General features: G+C 39.4%; 1 protein-coding gene across 1 annotated transcript in view; it reads left to right on the forward strand.

Annotated features, from left to right (window-relative positions):
- The window catches only part of lama2 (laminin, alpha 2), a 145,915-nt gene that overhangs the window by 100,150 nt on the left and 25,112 nt on the right, over window positions 1-20,653 (forward strand). The window contains exons 39-50 of the mRNA XM_068709206.1: window positions 249-360; window positions 5,041-5,203; window positions 8,799-8,877; window positions 8,967-9,098; window positions 10,557-10,673; window positions 10,988-11,151; window positions 12,074-12,212; window positions 13,375-13,477; window positions 14,053-14,169; window positions 15,752-15,934; window positions 17,103-17,257; window positions 17,605-17,748. Coding sequence (XP_068565307.1) covers window positions 249-360; window positions 5,041-5,203; window positions 8,799-8,877; window positions 8,967-9,098; window positions 10,557-10,673; window positions 10,988-11,151; window positions 12,074-12,212; window positions 13,375-13,477; window positions 14,053-14,169; window positions 15,752-15,934; window positions 17,103-17,257; window positions 17,605-17,748 — 1,608 coding nt within the window. The remainder of the gene's footprint in view (window positions 1-248; window positions 361-5,040; window positions 5,204-8,798; window positions 8,878-8,966; window positions 9,099-10,556; window positions 10,674-10,987; window positions 11,152-12,073; window positions 12,213-13,374; window positions 13,478-14,052; window positions 14,170-15,751; window positions 15,935-17,102; window positions 17,258-17,604; window positions 17,749-20,653) is intronic.

Genomic DNA, 20,653 nt, shown 5'->3' on the forward strand with positions numbered 1-20,653 from the left:
CGCTCTCTCTTTCACGCAAACACACACAACCTGAATACTATTGATTGTGTGTGTTGTGTGTATGTATTGCCATCATCCTTCGACATTCTTTTACATCTTCCTCTGTCTTTTCCCTCCCTTTGTTCAACAGAAGTCAATATGCTCACTTATTCAACACTTGTTTATTATTTAATATTGTGCGTGTGTGTGTGTGTGTGTGTGTGTGTGTGTGTGTGTGTGTGTGTGTGTGTGTGTATGTGTGTGTATAGTCCACTAAGGTATCTGCTGACGGAGAGCAGGTTGAGGATGACGCTGACAGGATTCATAAACGAGCTGAGGACCTGGAGCAGTTCATCAGGGACACACTGCTGGGAGCTCAAGGTAGCAGAAACGAACACCACCTCTCCTCCACTAACTGACTCCATATCCCGCCAACTGGGACTTCTGGATTTATCCGTCCACTGTCTCACAGTGTCTTTCATCTGTCGTTAGAGCGCATTGCATTATATTACATTGCATGCAATGCAAGGGATCCATGTGGGACATCTAGGTTATTGTATAAGAAGGAAATGGGACATAGATACGAATACAGTATGTAAAGATGAACAAAATAAGCTCATGAAGTGCATCATTTAAAATCAACAAAAGCAAAGACTTTTATTTTATTAATTCCCACACTTTGAAGGAGAGGTTCCACATCAAAATGGTGTTTGCACATTTGTCACATGATCTAACCGGCAGCACTTTGTGGTATATTGTGGTTCACTTTGGCAGAGGTGGCCTAATACTGACATCTTGTCTTGCTCTCTCTCTGCATGTGTGACTAGCAGTTAGTTGTTCACTTCAGCCTCAGTATGTTTTTTGTCAGTGCAGCTGCAGCATCTCTGCGCTCAGCCCCTGCATCAATGATGTGTTTTTCTCCTGCGACATTAAAGTCACAGCCCTTAACATACGCTCCACTGGAAAAGGTATCTGTGAAGCCTAAAGGGGGTTTCAGTGCTTTCTGCATCGATTCCAGGCCATCAGTGTCTGTCCATGGGAACTAATATCCTGTCAGTGGACAAGAGTTGTGCAAACCTTCTGTTCAAGCCGTCGTTCCACCGTCTTCGGCCAGGAGTGCCACCTTGTAGGGCACTCTGACCGTTTTGTGTTGGGGTTGGTTGAGCTCTTCTTTAGTTGCTGCCAAGGCTTGACACATGAAAGAAAAGACACAGGTCTTTCTTTTGCACAGCCCTCTTCTCTGTGTTCCACATTTTTGAATCAAATGTTAAAAAAGAAGTGGTGTGTCATGAATGAAAACCAGTTTATCTAGTTGAACCTGATTGAGTTTGTTCTTTACTATAGAAACAGCAGTTGACAAAACAATCTCGGCTCCAGATCCAGTTACTCTCATCTGGATATTTCATTTGTAGATAAAGTTAGCAGATACGGAAACACACAAGAAATTCTGGTGGCATGAGTCTAATACCGTCGTCTACAGTACCTGTCGTTAGTGGTGTAACGGACCACCGTTGATCCGTGATCCGTACGGATCCCCCCTCACGGTTCGACACGCATGTTAACCACGGAATAATTACACAGTTTAATGTTAGCCACCACAGTGTGAAAAGAAGTTTTACTGACGATCGTTATCCGTCAATATTCAGTAAGATATGCGATCAGGACATCGGCATTCATGCTTTTCTAGGCGCGGCTCTCTGATAACATTACATTGTAAACACTGTTTACATTGACAGCATCGCTAAAGGCCAACATATGTAGATTCTGTTCAGTTAAATTATGATCTGTTTAGTGAAAGTGAGTATTGGGTGAAGGTAAATTATAATTTATGATGTGTTGTAGTTTTGGTGAGAAACTTGAATAAATCCAGTTGTTTGAAGGAGATGTTTTCACAGTTTTAACTTCCTCACTAACTCTAGGCAGCTTATAATACATCATCAAAACTACTAATGACTTGTTTTAATAAGTAAATGACAAACTTATTTGTCCTCATCATTTGAAATGTGTGTTTTTATGAAAATACACTATAGATGACTTTAACAAAGTAAAAGCATAACATTTAGAATTTTTTACGGTTTACTCTGACTTCAGAGCTGTTGAAATTATTTTTGTGACGAAAAAATAAAAGGAGTCTGGAGCCTTGTAGACAAGCTGCTATAATCAGACAACATATCTGTATCTGCCAATATGGAGCATCAATGATCTGTAATTAGTATCGGCGGCAAAAAAACATGGTCAGGGATCTCTAAAAGTTATATTTGCTCCCTTTTTATGATCCGTTGCACCACTACCTGTCGTGCAGTGTGTCCTCTATATTTACTCAGCCTTTCAATATGTGCTCCTTTCAGACCTTACAGACTAAAAGACTCTTTGTATGCTGGTGGAAATAGTTGTATGAGGAGTCTTTGTAAATTTCAATAATCTCAAGGTCTTTTTCCATCTTAAAATCACTTAACCCTGGACCGCTCTAGTCGAGTCCTACTTTGATTCTTCCAGGTATGAATTTACTTTTAAGTAACTCTCCTTACCCTCACTGATGTCAAGAAAAAGTGCTTCATGTAAAACACTGTAGTTCAAATTAGTTCAATTAGTTATTTTGACAGCCATTATGATTTTTTTATGGCTTGGGATGAAAAGAAAGTTACCAAACCAACGCATTCTGACTGACTGTGATGAAACTGTCCTCTCCTTGCTTTTGCTCCTAGCTCTCTGGCCTTCTGCCTAATCACAGTGTGATTAAAGTTGTGTGTGTGTTTCTTTCTCTGTGTGTGTGTGTGTGTGTGTGTGTGTGTGTGTGTGTGTGTGTGTGTGTGCGTGTGTTTGTACGTGTCTGTGTGTCTGAGGGAGAGAGAGGAAAAGAGAGTGTGTTGTTGCTCACTGGATGATTGAGAGTAGCAATTAGAGACTTAATTATTGGCTATCACAAACACACACACACACAAACTCACTACATATACAAACACCAATGAAGATGTGCACACACACATTCATACAACTGTGCACACACACACAATGAGGCAGGAAAATACTGTACTTTCCTCTCTGTGTGTGTGCCCGTGTTTACTAGATACCATAATATGATTCCATCCACGTTTTAAGTGTTTAATTGGCTTTTAAATCCTACTATGTAATTATATAGCTGTGACAGAAACACACACAGTCAGACTCCCAGACGCTCATACACACACACGTACACATACAAATGCAGCGTGCGCACACATGCAGTACAGCTGTTCATTAGCATGATGGCTTTAGTTCGGTCTTGGCTCTAATCACATCATGTTTACATTTCAAATGATAGGAAATTCTGCATTGCCACAACCACAGATGTACACACCGGCCCACACACACACACACACACACACAAGCACGCACACACATCCAAGTTTCGACTTGCTTTAATCATGTCACGTTTACATTTCAAATGGGAGAGTAACACACCATCACTGCAGACACAAACACACAAACATCTTGCTGCATACACACAGTTATGCACAACACACCTCTTTACTCTGCTCTGTTTTGTTCCTGAACTGACACACACACACACACACACACACACACACACACACACACACACACACATACTCCTCATTAAGTTCCAGCAGTTTTATTCAAATGAGTCTTGGAGTGTTTTAGTGCAGTTTCATCATTGATTGGTTTGAGATTTCACTGCTTTTAATTTGATAAAAGCAGGGCAAACATGAAGTCTGCCAAAAATTCTGGCTTTGAATGGCGTTAAAACAGTTTGTGCGTGTGCGTGTTTGTGTGTGTGTGTGTGTGTGTGTGTGTGTGTGTGTCTGACTCTTGCTGTGTGTCTGTGTTTAAATGAGTGAAGATCAAACGGTGTGATTTTTTTTTTCTTTCTCTCCTTTTGAGCCATAAAGCTCCAACATGACAGCAGAGATTCCATCACAGATGTATGTCTGTGTACTGTTTATGTATCTTTGTGCAATATTCATGTTTCTCTACATACTGCATATTTCTATGTGTACAGATGTTTTCTTTCAGTCAACAGTAATGTTCTTTTTACAAGACAAGATTGTGCTTGTAGATAAATGCATATAGTACAGCGTCTTTGAGAAACTATCATGGCTGTAGACTCTTAGTCTTGTTATATTATCAAATAATGAAATTACTTTTTTGTGATAAACCCACAGAAACTGATCACCCAACTCTGCAGCTCTACACAGCTTTTCAGCCTCTAGCACATCATTTTAGTTCTTGTTCTTTTCCTAGAAGTTGTTATTGTATGGCACACATCTCTAAGACCCATTGCAAACACACACTAAAACAATTTATAAGCGCTGTAAAATTTAAATAAATATAATTAATTCATTGATAAACCAATGAAGGTGGCAATAAATAAATTAAAACAATAAATAAGTAATTATTTCTATTTTTAAATATTAACTTATTTACAGGATGTGTGGGCTAAAATGCACAAGAAGCCTAATTCTCCTTTACAATAATTCACTCCATATTTACAATTGGGTAGGCAAACTCATTAAAATGTGCACTAATTAGGATTAGTATATATGATGGAATAGTGGCATTAGAATTTGCTAGAGGCTGTTCAGTTAGGTAAGTGATCTTCTGTAGGGCCTACATTGGACATTGTTCTTTTTACGCTTATCTAATACGGTATACAGCATGATATATACCGTATATGCAACAATGTAGCAGATACAAGTAGTTATACAAGCAGAATATTATATCATCAAGGTCGATCATGGTTCTTCTGGTAAAGTGATGCTACAATGAAAAAGGCATAATACTAATTAGTCCGTAAACACAGTAAGCAACTGACCAAAACATATTAAAGTGGAGGGGCAGCCGCCATCAAAGAGAAATCACAGACTATTCCTTTAAATGTGAATTCAAATGGTCAACGTACTCCTCAAAAATATATATTAAATGTTAAAATGTTCATATATAAATAAAGAAATGTTGAAAATAATAAAAAAAATAATATCTTGGGAATGGATCTCATTTGGACCCCCAGTGTCTATACATAACACCCTTGCTCACAGCAGTCTCCGTGTGTGTCTGTGTGTCCAGACCTCCAGTCGAAGGCTGCCGACTTGAACCAGACTCTCTCGAGGAGAGATGGAACTCCAGAAAAAAGCCTGAAGGAGATGAAGGAGGAGATCCAGGCCATGCTTGCCGAGATGAGAAAACGACAGCTCGGAGGGAAGAAGAGCATCGCAGAGGAAGAGATGGAGTATGGACACACTCTCTCACTCACACACACACACACACACACACACACCATGTATTTTTCTCCCACACACAAGAAAGAGAAAGATTTTGAAAAACTTTGCAAAAACAGACCGTCTTTGTCACAGAGTGCGCACACACATTTCTGAGCATGCACACATGCATGATAGCAGGCAGATAGGTGTACATTTCTTGACGAAGAGAGTGAAAATATGCTGCGAGTATGCTAGTGTCTGGAGACAGCAAATTACCGAGCATCTTTGCTATAGACCACTTTCTTTGCTGTAAATTAGTTTTTTGTCTCGAGTTGTTTTTGCGTTTCCTTTGTTCAAGTCTTGTTGGTTGATTTGAGCTTTATTGTTTGCATGGAACCACACTTTTTTTCTATTTTATTATTTTGTTTTCACTCATACCTGTATGCTAATCATTCACCTTGTGTGTGTCTTAGATTGCATTCGTCCCTGCTGGGATTCAATCCCACTTTTCCAACTTTTTACTTTTTACTCGTTCTGCAGTTTCCCCGCTGAATTTTTCTTTCACTGAACTGGCACAATCAGAGACATAGAGGAGAAGACAGAAGTGGAATATGCATAAATTTGTCAATATGGAAAAAAAATGTCCCCTGCATATAGAAATTCAAATTGTATTTTTAGCTTGCAGCAACAAATATGTTTTTATTATTTTGAGAGCATACCAGGAATACAAACGAACAAGAATAAAAACCACAAACAGACACAGCACATACCAGGTAGTAACAATAGCCACAGTCATTAAATGCAAAGCAGTTTTAAAAGGTTCAAACATTTTTCAAAATAAGGAATACATTCAGCAATGTGCTCTATATTGGACAAAACACACTAGTCCTAACTCTGAAATAAATGTCACTATATTTCAGTCTCTCCAGTTATAATGTGACATTTTTCTAAATCATCTTCTTATTTTTAGACATTTGGATGTATTTTTCTAGTGTCCCATGAAACCAAATGGCTTCTGTTAGTTTATTTACATTATGAGAATCAGGCAACAAACCTGGACGCCTCAAGTGTTGAGGCGAAATGAGTGAAAATGCAATAACAGAGTTTGCAAAATGGTTAGCTGTGAAGGGCCTTTAAATTCTTTTCATTCTTTGATTTCTTTATTCCCTTGTATTTGTTGACACAGGAGACATCAGGAGTACACATCTTCCATTGAGCAGATATTTGATTGCCGCATGTCCCGGAGCCTCGGCTTTCTGCTGATGTTTTAGCAAAGTGTTTCTCACTGTTTTCTCTCTTACTTTCTCTCGCTCAAGGTACTTGATGGAATTGTTAGTCTGCCCTCTTCATTGCTCCTTTCTCCCCCTCTGTCTGTCTGTCTCGTTCAGCAGTCAATGTTGATGAGGTCGATGAGTTAATTAAAAGTACTGTATCGCCGTAGGGGTAGGAACGGAGAGAGGAATACAAAGAATGTGAAGTGAGAAGGAAAGTCACAGAGGGAGAGGAGAACAACTGACAGATAGACGCAGAGTTGTAGTGGGAGAGAATATGAGAATAAGAGAGACAAAGTGTAATTGGCTCTGCCACTGAAGGACTTGTCTGCGGTTGATTATTTGACTAAACCCTGAGATTTCAACCGGAGCGGCAGAGAAAAGACACGAGCATCAATAAATGATAAAGGGATGCTTCAGCAAAATGAAGAAAGCTAGCAGAGTTATAGCATATTAGATGTATTTATAGTATGCCACTAGTCTGAAACTTTGTACATGCTGCAAACGTAACTTTTAATTTATATACTGTATCGTTAAATATTTAAATGTTGTAAATAGTCAGTTGGATCATCGTTAAACACTCCTCCCATTTGTTTTTACTTATATAAATATATTCTGTTCTCCTTGCGCTTCGTCCCCACGGGGTTCATTAAAGTTTCATCAAATCCAGTCATTACCTTGCATGTATCTCCTAAACTGTGTGAAATTGTCCTCCGAGTGGTGTCAACTGGAGGCCACTAGCTCCTTGTTGTGTTAATTAATGCTGAAGGTGAAAAATAAGGCTCATTAAGGGACGCTGGCAAACATACGCTTATTAATTGTTTTAAATACTTCCAAAGTGAGAAGGCTCTCTAGAAATTTGTGTCAAAGTATAATGAGAAAAACTGGAATGAACTAAAAGCTGCGTTAGAGATCTTGATGGGCAGGTCAATTGAGCAAGACACATGGCGGGCCTGCTCTCGGTTTTGCACAAAGTGACAAAAATAGTTGTGTAAAGACTTTGGAAAGGTGTGTGTGTGTGTGTGTGTGTGTGTGTGTGTGTGTGTGTGTGTGTGTGTGTGTGTGTGTGTGTGTCAGTTCAGGAACAAAACAGAGCAGAGTAAAGAGGTGTGTTGTACATAACTGTGTGTATGCAGCAAGATGTTTGTGTGTTTGTGATGGTGTGTTACTCTCCCATTTGAAATGTAAACGTGACATGATTAAAGCAAGTCGAAACTTGGATGTGTGTGCGTGCTTGTGTGTGCGTGCTTGTGTGTGTGTGTGTGTGTGTGTGTGTGCGCGCGCGCGTGTGTGCGTGCACGCGCGTGTGTGTGTGTGTGTGGGCTGGTGTGTACATCTGTGGTTGTGGCAATGCAGAATTTCCTATCATTTGAAATGTAAACATGATGTGATTAGAGTATAATCCATAAATGTGCTAAATTGCAAATTCAAATCATATGTGTGATTGAGGGATTGCCTCCACACGGCTCTCAACACGACCCCGTTACACTTCCTGTCAGCTGTATCCGCAGTATGAGCGCATTGCGATAAGCTAGCCAGTCGGGCACACACACTGGGACTCGCATGCGTTCCAGACCAGACCGACCGCATGAACAAAGCACAGAGAAGCTCGGATTCCAACACACCGAGTTAGACTTCATTTCCTGCCCAGGTAGACATTACTCCACTATGTCTTTACATAGGAAGTAGTTGTTTACTATATTTCAGGTGAACACAGCATTGCAAAGCTGTGAATAATTGATGAAATGCCCCTTTCACAAAGCTTGATGACTCTTTGAAGTTCCTTTTTGTTGTGTCTGTACTCTCTTAATAGTTGAATTGTCAGCACTGGTTAGCTGTTGCTTTAAACTGAGTGGATATAATGCAAAGTCATGTCTTCATCAGACACACACACACACAGGTCCATGTTTGCGGTGGTTACGCTTTAGTTCTGCTATAGTGTCATTCTCTGCTAGTTTTATCACTTTGCTTTCATTGATATGGCCCGCCATGCTGTGGTGAACATTAGCACGTGTTGCTTCAACCGTCCACAAACACATTAGTGTGACGATATTTGAAATGTTTTACACTGCCACGATTTAATCCAACTTAGCCTGAGGGATCAATAGAAGAAAATTTGTAATTTCATTCCAGCATTTCAACATTCGGTCATATGGAGCGATTATTGTCTTCACACCAGCAGAGGCTCTGCCACACATCACAGTAACTCTCCTCTTCTTTCCTCTCCTCTCTTAATGGTTGCATTCACATACGCTAACTTATTCCACCCATCAACTTTAGTAAGCTGTGAACAACACTGAATTAAATGACCAAAATATAAATGTAAATATTCTTTTTTTTTTTCTTCTTGCAGCCTAGCAGAGGATTTGTATCAGAAAGTGAAGAGATTATTTGGCGACCCCCATCAGGCCACAGAAGACCTAAAAGCAGAGGTAATTATAGCTTCTAATCTTGACTCTTTTGTCTTCGATTTCCCTAAATTAATGACATTAACTTAATGCTTCCCCTTCTGCTTCGCCAGATAAAAGAGAAGCTCTCAGACCATGAGGGGAAGCTGCAGGATGCCCAGGACCTACTTCACTCTGCCCAGGGAAAGACGAGACAGGCTGGCGTACTGGCTGAACAAAACCAAGCGAACCTCACAGCCCTGGAGGTGCAGTTACACACAAACTCGTACGCGGTCGGCCAGACACACATCAACATACAGGCTTTAAATATGCAAACACAGTCTTTAACTGATGTTCAACTGATTCAATTCTGTCGTGTTCTCAGATGAAAGCTTTTTGTGCTAAAGAATGACTCAGACGTTAACAGTCATCGCTGTTGGAATACTCTGATCTACGGAGTAATCTTGAACTGATTTTTTTTTTTTAAAGAGAGAAACAACGATTGTCACCAGTTTTTGAGGTGAAGCTAAAAGATAAATTACGTTTTGAACAAAAGACTTTGTCTATACTCATTCTTATGTCAATATCATCCATGTGAGTTGACTGACATGAATACCAATGGTAACTTTCTTTTCATCCCAAGCCAAAAAAAAAAAATCATAAAGAATCATAAAAAGCGGACCATCTAACCTTCTAACTATCTATTCAACTCACTACTTATTCTTATTTTCCTTTTAAGCCTTTCGATGGTGATTCATTATCAAGGAAAGCTCACAGGCAGCACATATTCCTAACAGAACAGAACATCAAGCCTTTATTGGGATGATTATTGTACATGTCCTAGAGGAAGCGTTCTGCAGTGATCCCACACACGTACAGCACACTCTCTATCCTTCTCGTTCTTTATATCTGTCTTTGTGCCTCCCTGACCCTGCAGTGTTTTTCTCTGTTAAGAAAAGCTGTATTCACTGACGAAAGTGGTATATGCACTCTATACACCGGGGTTCATACTTTTATTTAATCAAGTCATCTATTGTGTGTCCCTCGTGTCCTCTAACTGCTTTTATTACAGTCAATGACTGTAAATCATTTTTTCCATATAAAGGTTTTTTTTAGACCTAAAAAAGATAATAATTTCCTTATTCATTATTATGGGAAATTACATTTTAGAATTGTTCAGAGTAGACTTCATCAAACTCACCAGAAACACTATAACATCCACACAGACTCTGAGACAGACTCGTCTATACCTCTGGTTTGCATCCAAGCATCTATTTATTACGGATTCAAAACTCAATTAAATGATGTTGTGCAAATAAACAGACTGGTATGACCACATAGGCAAATAATGAATTGATCAACAGAAAAATAATCGGCTATTTTGATATGTGTTTCAGTCATTTTCCGGTTCCTCAAGTGTTTTGATTTTCTGCCTTTCTTTGTCTCATGTCATAATAAATTGAAGATCTCACGGTTTTTGGATCGTTGGTCAGACAAACAAACAATGTGATGGCATCACCTGGAGCTTTAGGACATTGTAATGGGAATTTTTCACAATTACTTGACATACTATAGACCAAACAATCAATTGATGAAATGAAGAATTCATATAATGGGCAGATTAATTGGTAATGAAAATAATATTTTTTTGCAGCCCTAACGTTCATACGTTGGCACATTATTGTCTTGTGCAGCTATTGATCCTGGTTTGTTTGTTTTTGCAGAGAAAGCGCTCTGCAGTGAGCGGAGTGAAACAGGAAGCACAGGATGTCCTCGGAGAAGGAGAACGTCTTCTGGATGAAGCAAACCAGCTTTCTGACAACATCAACAAGGAGATAGAGGTACTAATGTCCACCGAGTGGAAACCTGTAGAACCCTTGTAACTCACTGTCAGTCGGTCACCTCATTAGTCTACTGTTGAATAATCTTTGTGTCTTATAGCATCAGTTCGTAGGAGTAGGAGTTTTGACTTTGTCTCTTTTCTTCCTTCTATTCAATAATTATAATGGCATTAAATACATTATTACTACCTAAAATAATTAGCAAAGATATTACCACGGACACGTTAATTTGGCAGCAATAAATGCACCGAATGTGATTCGATTGTGTCCGTCAACAAGCAAAGTGAGCAGGAGCCTCTGTTTTCTGTCTGCAGGACTTGGAGGAGATGGGTAAGGAGCTGGGTCCTCTTCATGACCAGCTGGATGATAAAGTCAGTCACCTCACCAGTGGTTTAAGTGACGGCAGCCTGGCTAATCACGTCCACGACGCAGAGGAGCACGCCAAGCAGCTGAACGAATCTGCTGCTATTTTGGATGGGTAACTATAAACAAATTACCACACTAATGTTTATGTTCACATCGGGGTAAAGCATACGGGGCTGTTTAGACAGGGCTGAAACTATTAGATTAATAATCTGCTAGATTATGGATTTACAGACAAATACTCTTATGATCATTTTGATAATCATAGAGCCATCCGTTATCTGTAGCCGCTTATCCTACTCAGGGTTGTGGGGGTGCTCGAGCCGACCCCGGCTGACATTGGGCGAAGGCAGGGTACACCCTGGACCGGTCGTCAGCCTATCACTGGGCTAACGCGAGACAGACAATCATTCACGCTCACGTTCACACCTACGGGCAATTTAGAGTCACAAATTCACCTACGCTGTGTATTCTAGAACTGTGGGATGAAGTAGAGAACCTGGAGAAAACTCACGCTGATACAAAGAGAACATGCAAACTCCACACAGGAGGGCAGGCCAGCTCAGTACTGAACCCGGGCCCGTTTTGCTTGGATTATCCTCCTAAATTTAAGTATCTCAAAATGTTTTAGAATGTTACCCCCCTCCGCAGGTTACTTCGTGTTTTTTAAACTACAATGGCCCTTATACACAGTCATAGGTTACAGTTTCTCAACTAAGATTTGTTTTTTTCATCTTACATGTCCATGTACTTATAATTGATTAGCTTTGGTGATTTGGACCATTGATCCAAAAAAAAAAAAAAAAAAATCACTTTGGGCGTCTGTAACGTGCAAATGACGATTGATTGATTGAGACAAAAACAACATTTGAAAGACAATAATTAAATGATTACAAAACTTGTCAATGCAGAACTATTTTTAGAAGTACAAATCAGCTTGGCAATTTCATTATTTAAAATGTGTTTATAACACATCAAAATGTGAATAACAAATTCACAGCTGTTTCTCTCTTTTTGTCCTCTCTCTCTCCTCACAGTATTTTGGCTGAAGCTAAAAATCTCTCCTTCAACGCAACAGCTGCCTTCAAGGCCTATAGCAACATTAAAGCAAACGTCGATGCAGCCGAGAAGGAGGCGAAGGCAGCCAAACAGAGGGCAAGCGAGGCACTTGCACTGGTAAGCGGACGCGGATACCAACACACAGAGAAACACATGCACACACTTTCCTCACACAATGTCTCACTTCTATTCAGGAAGCTGGTTTCTTCAGGGTTTAATGATATTCACATTGTTTTCATTACTTTATCAATTCTTTTTCCGTGTTTTCTAATACTTTCACTATCAAAAGCTGAACTGTATATGTATATTTAAACTACATGTAATCTAACTCACATTCAAGTACTTTATACATACTGTCAATATCAATGCATGCATTCTAGGTATCCAGCCTATGAAAGTGTACTCTCAGCACAAGAGGATGGTCTGTTTGTGTTCAGGCTTGTGTGTGTGTGTGTGTGTGTGTGTGTGTGTGTGTGTGTGTGTGTGTGTGTGTGTGTTGGTGTGTGTCTTGCATGCAGTAACAGTAATGTAAGCGTGGGCTCTCCATTAGTCATGGCTGAGAGATCAAAGCACTTCTCTGTCTCTCTTCTTCCTTCTTTTTTCTTCCCCTCTCCCTCATTCATTATCATGACCACACACACCTGAAATCTCTCCTGTCCTTTCTTTTGCCTTCTTTTATTTCCTAATTTATTCTTTTTTTTTTTTTTGCTTCCCTTCTTTTTCCCTGTTCTTGTCCTTGTTTCAAATACTTTTTTTGTTGGTTACATTTCTCGTCTTTGATTTTCTTTTCCCCCTTTATTCTTTCGTAGTTTATTTTCCTTTTTTTATTATGTTCCTTTGTTCTGTGTGCCAACACTTTACCCTTTTCTTCCCATGTTTGCATTTTTTTCACCTCTGTCTTTTTTTTGTGTTCATTTTTCTTTTTACGCCCCTTGGTAAATGGCCGAAGGAGAAAGGGCTAAAAAAAAAGGAGGCAAAGAAAGAAGGGGTTGAAGTTGGAGAATGAATGTGAGGACAGTTTAAGTCTGCTCAATGCGTTTCTTAGAATATCATTTAGCAATGCAAAGTAGTGGTGCTTTGATCCTACAGAAAGGTAGTGTGCACATTACGCACCGTTTTGTGTGCGAAAACATGTGGTTTTAAATCATGAGTGGGATCTAAATTATTCTGGAAGCATTTTAGTGAAGGCATGTTAAGTCACAGATTTTGTACTCTCTTTCTCTGTGTGTGTGTGTGTGTGTGTGTGTGTGTGTGTGTGTGTGTGTGTGTGTGTGTGTAGGTTTTAGATCCAGAGGTCCCATTAAAGGAAGCAGCTCAAGGTGCCCTTCAGAAGAGCCACAGACTGCTAAACCAAGCTAAACAACTTCAAAATGATGTCAAAGGTGAGTGTGTGTGTGTGTGTGTGTGTGTGTGTGTGTGTGTGTGTGTGTGTGTGTGTGTGTGTGTGTGTGTGTGTGTGTGTGTGTGTGTGTGTGTGTGCGCAATATGTTGCATACAGAACATATACATATACTGTATATATAGTATGTAATTTTATTTCTTTGACAAGTGACCATGGTATAAGCAGGGTATTGCCTCTCAAGGTGTCAATAATCAGGAATGAATGGAACCGTCTGACTCCCCGGCGAACATTAGTTCCTGATAATGGACACCTCGTGGGACATCGTCCCTTGCGTAGTCTTTAAATGGATTACAGTTCTATCATATTCATAGTGTACACTAGTCTTAAACAGTTTAACTGCTATCAATGTCACTCTTCGTGTGCCTCTATGATTTACTGTCAGTCACTCTTCCCATTGGGGAGCTGAGGGATGTGTTTTTATTAGTAAGCAGCCATGGCTTCAAATCAAACCATCGTCATCATTGTGTGTGTGTGTGTGTGTGTGTGTGTGTGTGTGTGTGTGTGTGTGTGTGTGTGTGTGTGTGTGTGTGTGTGTGTGTGTGTGTGTGTGTATAGAGAATGCAGATGGCGTGGCGGGGCTGAAGGGCAGAGTTAAAGCAGCGAGAGACAAAACCAAAGACCTGCTGAAAGCTGTCAACGGAACCATGGCAACGCTCAACGCGATCCCCAATGGTATGACTGCACAAATACACAGTGTGTGTGTGTGTGTGTGTGTGTGTGTGTGTGTGTGTGTGTGTGTGTGTGTGTGTGTGTGTGTGTGTGCGTAGGAGTGAGATAAAGAGAGAGTGGATCAATATCGCTGTGCCGATAGAGGTCAGTTGCTCTGGTAAACTTGACACATGTCAGAAGTCGCAGACACACAGAAATACACTGCAGTGATAGGGAGGTTGTTGAGCCACAGTGATGCACATGGTTGCTTTTGGATCAACACGGAGAAAACCTTTAAATGCAGCTACTACCAAGTGTAAAATGGGATGACCCAGAGGTTAACACAGCTTATTTAATTCTAATTCAAATCCATGTGAGTGAGTGAACACAATACCGTTCCATGTCACGGTCAGATTGCTAGAAACTAAATGGTTATCGGTCTGATTTTCACAGGATCTACCAGACCTGGTAACAAATGTCAGCAAGGATTATCCGCTGACGTGATGGGTTTAGAGTTTCAATCATAAACACCATGATCCTCTAACACACAAAATAAGTTGTAAGGCTGTAAATCTACAGGACTCTGACCAAAAACCGTGATATGAAGGCGGCAAAGATTTGTTCTAGAGGCAAGGTTCACTATCCAATAAAGATGACATTTTACTGAGATTAAGTGACCTTTATACACTCTCGACTACAAGTTCCCAATGTCAGGATATGTTTCAGGATTCAGCATGATAGTCTTAGCTATGGTGGTGAACAAATGATAGAACATTGCAAAATGGTCTAGTGTGCGTAGATTAAATATATAACAAACAAAAACTGAAGCTACAGTATATCCAACACTACATACCAGTATATTAAACCATAAACTGAACTGATCTGAATAGTATACTATTTTGACAGTTAATATACAAAAAAAAATAATGGACAATTGTGGAAATGTAGAAATTATTTTAGTTCTGTGTCAACTAATGGCAATCAAACTGCCACTTTAAAAACGTGTTTTTGATTATGTGATTCTCTCAGCCAACAACAACATGTTTTAAATATTTCCAATTGTGAGTAGCTTTTCTATTTCTGTTGTATGTTAGGGCAATAATTACAGTTTCGAGACATGTTAAATTTGACCAGCCATGTAGTATGGAACTGTGACAAAACTTAGATCTGTGTGTGTGTGTGTGTGTGTGTGTGTGTGTGTGTGTGTGTGTGTGTGTGAATGTGTGCAATTCCAGTTCAAAATGGTTCAGGATTACAGTCGGATTATACTTCTGCGTTTGAGCCACTTCTTGTCTCCAAATGTGACCCAGGATCTGTCTTCTGTTGTTGTTTGAAACCAAACAAAGCAAAAACAACCAAAATGTATCCATGAGTTCTTGTACTAATATAAAATTAAACAATATAATCAGCTCAGGTTTAAAGTCACACTGACAAATTCAAACTCCATAAGTATAATAACAAAATTGGTTCCATTATATTCACATTTTGACTGGACATTATTTATCATTAGCAGCACAACATATCACAAAAACCCAGTAATGCCATGCCACTGATGAATGTCATTTGTAAAGCTTGTGTGTTTCTGTTCCTTACATTCTTTTGACAGACACAGCAGCTAAGCTAGCGGCCACAAAGGCTGTAGCAGCAGATGCTAACGCCACGGCCATTGACGTCCTGGAGCGTCTTGGGGATTTGAACCTGCAACTCCATGGCCTACAGAGGAACTACACCGAGCTGGAGGACACTGTCAATGCAGCCAATCAGATGATCCAGGACCCAGAAAAAAACAGTAAAGTTCTTCACTATTGGCTAGCTACATAATAACATTATAATAAGAAATTATTGTACTTTTGACTATTCCAGTTAACATTTTGGGGGCTAGTTCAGCATTGATAAAGACTTTGTTTTTGATTGGTTAATTAAATATTAACCATTTGGATAAAGTCACTAAGAACCATAACCGCTCTCTGAAAAATGATTTGCTATTGAACTTGTTTTGTGTGAAAACATTTGTTTATTTCCTGTTTATCCATTACTCACTTCATTCGATGTTTTACCTCTTAAACATTGTAGTTTCACAAACAAAGTAATAACTAAAACTTGAAACTCAGTACCTAGTTAAATGCTGCTTTTAATTTTTTATTTTTCGGGCGGTATTGGCTCAGAGCTACATACATTGGTGAAATCAACCGAAAACTGACATTTGGTCTTTTTGTCTCTCTTTTTTTTTTTTCAATCCCCACAGCCATCAGTATGTATATTTCAATTACCTTAGTATAAGCACTTATTGTTGTGGTGCACCAATACTATGCTGTAATTACCAAATAATGATGAGAGTAACGTTAACTACCTGCCAGCACATATTTCTAGGCATTTGTTGGCTTTTCCTTTCCAAATAATTTGTCAGGACATTTTCAATCACCACTAAAACACTTTCTCATCAACAGCATTGTTTAATGGGGTGTTGCCAGATCAATGACAAAATGATCTGATTTCAACAACAGTATCGGTGCACCACCCATTAGTTTTATGATCATCTTTAATAGCTTTACAGTAAACAGTAGTTGCTTCTAATAATGCCTCCGTTCCGTTCTACCCGGCTCTGCTCGAGCATGACAGCTCTGCACACTGCAAAGCATGGAACTCTCTCTTTTTATTTCCATCTCTCTTTCTTAATTTCTGTGTTTTTCAGTTTCCAGCCTAAATGTTATTTTAAATGGAATAAAAGAAAGGTTCTCTTTGAATGCTGAGCTACACTAATGGTTCGACTCTCACTGCCTTCTCCATCTTTCGCGCTTGTCCACCATATTTCTCCTCCTTCTTTGAGTAATATTGGTGATTTCCACAGCTGCCATCATTTCATGCTGTCTCAGCTCTAATACACTGTACAGTATTTATGATAACGACTACTGTACTGCTCGGTATCACTACTCGACTTTTTATCTCTCACCCCTCAGTCCACGCCGCAGGAGCTAAAGTGAAGGATTTAGAAGATGAAGCTGACAGGCTCTTGGAGAAGCTGCAGCCAATCAAAAAGCTGCAGGACAATTTAAGGCGAAACATCTCGCAAATCAAGGAACTGATCAACCAAGCTAGGAAGCAAGCGAACTCAGTAAGTTGTCAACACACTGTCTAGCTGTCAGCCTTACATACTTCAATAGAGTTTAAGTGTATGATGACACAATCATGTCCTCAACAACAGTTTTACAATCATTTACTAAGAATACATGGTCATAAATATCTGTAAACTCACCTTGTATTACCTTGTACTGTATAATAAAGTTAGTTTTATTAACATTTTGTACCAAATACTTGATTTTATTGTCTGTTGTCTTCACATTATAAAAAGTCAGTTTGGGTCACAATGCCAATGTTTAAAAATTACAAAAAGGTTTACGACAACAATTTGAAATATGTGGATATTTTTTTTATTTCTCTTCTTCTTCTTCCTCTTTCCAGATTAAAGTGTCAGTGTCATCCGGTGGTGACTGTCTCCATAGTTATCGCCCTGATATCAGGAAAGGGAGGTACAATACCATCATCATTAATGTTAAAACCACCACACCCGATAACCTGCTCTTCTACCTGGGATCAGCCAAATATGTGAGTATGCGATTTACTGAATATATAGCACAAATACCCCAAATTGTCTGTTCGGAAATATGTCATTGTCAAAATGCTTTCAATTGTATGCTCAGTCTCCTTGATTTGTAGATATTTTCTGGAGGCTTATGTTGACCTCAACTATAACCAGAGCAGTAATATGACTGAGCCGAACCAGAGGGCTGTCAGGAGTTGGTCCTCACAAATATAAATAACACCATTACCAAAACTTTACTTTAACTGTGATCTATCACCTATGTACCGTGGAGACATAAAGCTATCAATCAGAGTTATATTTGCATGATACTACAATGTTAATAACACTCATTAAGTCTGTTTGGTTAGCTAATCTGTCTGTTTGGCTCTGGGGGAAATAATGATCAAACTTTGTCTATATATGACTCTAGTATCATTGCTAACAAAATAGAAAATCCAGTTGACACCTATACATTTTTTAAATGTTTCATATTAAAGCATTAATCATGTTTAATACAATGTTGAGGAGTTGTATATTGTGGAGTATTTATCATACTTCAAAATGTTCCAAAAGTGTGCACACACACACACACACACACACAAACACACTCAGAAGTATAGATGCAAAGAGAGAAGCACACAATTGTGTTCCCCTTTCTCCGCCACACACACACACACACACACACGCACACACACACAACCTACACACACTCCCAGAGTGATTTGTCTAATATGAGAATAATTAATTCTTCTTGACACACACTCACTAACACCCTTATAAACATAGCACACTGCTGTTTTAAGGTACCACTGATAATCCCTAAGTGTGCATATGTGTGGGTATGTGTTTTTATCCATATGTGTGTGTGTGTGTGTGTGTGTGTGTGTGTGTGTGTGTGTGTGTGTGTGTGTGTGTCCTAAGGAGCAGCAGCAATTAACAACAAGTTTATGTTGCTATCTGCTTTAGCCTGATTTCCCCTGAGAAATCACTGCTTTGCTTCATCTGACTGGGAAGTCTTGAACGCGCATGCAAGCGCGTGTTTGTGTGTGTGTGTGTGTGTGTGTGTGTGTGTGTGTGTGTGTGTGTGTGTGTGTGTGTGTGTGTCTCACTAATATTCTCTAATAGGGAAGAATTCAGTATGAATAGTAATGCTCTGTTTGTGTGTGTGTGCGCGCGCACCTCCACCATTTCACTAATAGTGTGTTGTGCCAGTTGAATAATAACGATGCTGCCCTGTGATCTGTGCTAATGAATAATCGTCATTACCCTGGAGAGACTAGAAAGATAAGTGTGTGTAGTTATGTGTGCGTATATGTGTCATTTGTGTCTTCAAATGTGACTCCCTAATAATCTCTAATTGTGCATAATACTATATGAATAATAATGTCTGTGTGTGAATGTGTACTTCAAAGACAATATCCAGATGATAGCATATGCTAAAAATTCTCTTATTAATTCTTTTGGGCTCATACATAAGTAATACGAGCGTGAATCAAAATACAGCAAGATCCTGCGATAGTTCACTTGTAGAGACAGATGGAGGAAACTTCAGTCTTTGTACCCTCAGAATAGACCAGAGCTAGGTGTGAAGTCGCTCCACCATTCACTCATTCACTATTCCCTCAATGATAAATACTCTATAGGGTTCTCTGTTGTAAGCAATCTCAATTGAAATGTTTTGGGTACCTATTAATCATCATCATTTCGCATCACTGCCGACAGTGTTGCATAACTCATGCTCTCTCATCTCAGGAGCAAATGCAAGAGTTGCATGCAGAGAAAACAAGAAATGATTATGTATTTTATGTATTGCATTATTTAATCCAATCCATTCTTTGCTGAGCTGGACACAGACTGTAATCACAGAGGTGTATCTGATGACCTCTGTTTGAGATTTGTGAGGTCTGATGATCAGTATGCATATCTTGCCTGAATACATAACTTAAAGTTGTCATGTTTAATCTGCTATCTGATTACAGAGCAGTCATTTATAATGCTCATTGTTGTCGGACTGAAAAGCTAGGAGACAACCGGGGTTTAAAATGGGATTTGGCATAAGGGGGAACCCTAACAGCCAGTCCACATACATAGAAACGTTTTTAGAAGCGTTATTTAACTTCTGTCACTCACATGTCTCGTGGAACAAATAGGCTTCCTTTAATAAAATGTATTGCCACAGTTTGAGGGGCAGGATTTATATTAAGGTGCGCTGGCCCCCCCTTAAAACCGCAATTACTTTCTCGGAGACCCCCCCGTGACCTTCATATACAGCTGTTCAAATCATGCAAATATCCTGTTGTATATGTGTTTTATGTACGGTGGGCGAGGAAACATAATCAATGAGTCGATACATGCTACTGTAGATTTGTTGATTTCTGGGTTTACAGAAGACTGAGTCTTCCTCACATCACGTTTTGCTTCCAATGGTTATTCCGGTATGATCCGCGGGTGTATTGGTGCAGCGGGGCAAAATTACTGTGGGGTGACATTACTTCCTGATTTGTTGAGTGAGTATCTCGATGCCATAAGCTGGAAAGGAACAACCACACTGCAGCACAAAAAATGAACTCGCTTGACATCCTAATGTATGAAACTGCCATCAGATATATTTACTTATTAATATAGAGGTGCCATAACGTCGCTCTTGATTGTTCAGGCCCACTTTAACCCCCCTGGCGGCAGCTAAATGAAACTTTGATTGTGGGTAGTGGGCAAATTTACTGCTGACAAAAACTACTTTGACCAGCTTTTCAGCTTCTCATTTGTGCAAATGTCCTCCATGTCATTTTCCCTATAGCATTTAAAGGGTCACTTCCCTGATTTTACACATGTAAGACAGTGATTTTGAACCTAAACTAGGGACTTAAAGTCAGGATATTTAATCCGTCTCTTTCAGGACCCCCAACTTAATAGAAGTGCAGCACAAAA

Source organism: Cebidichthys violaceus, unplaced genomic scaffold (genome assembly GCF_023349555.1).
Source record: "Cebidichthys violaceus isolate CVI_PGR_0920_01 unplaced genomic scaffold, fCebVio1.0.p SCAF_14, whole genome shotgun sequence".
NCBI lineage: Eukaryota > Metazoa > Chordata > Actinopteri > Perciformes > Stichaeidae > Cebidichthys > Cebidichthys violaceus.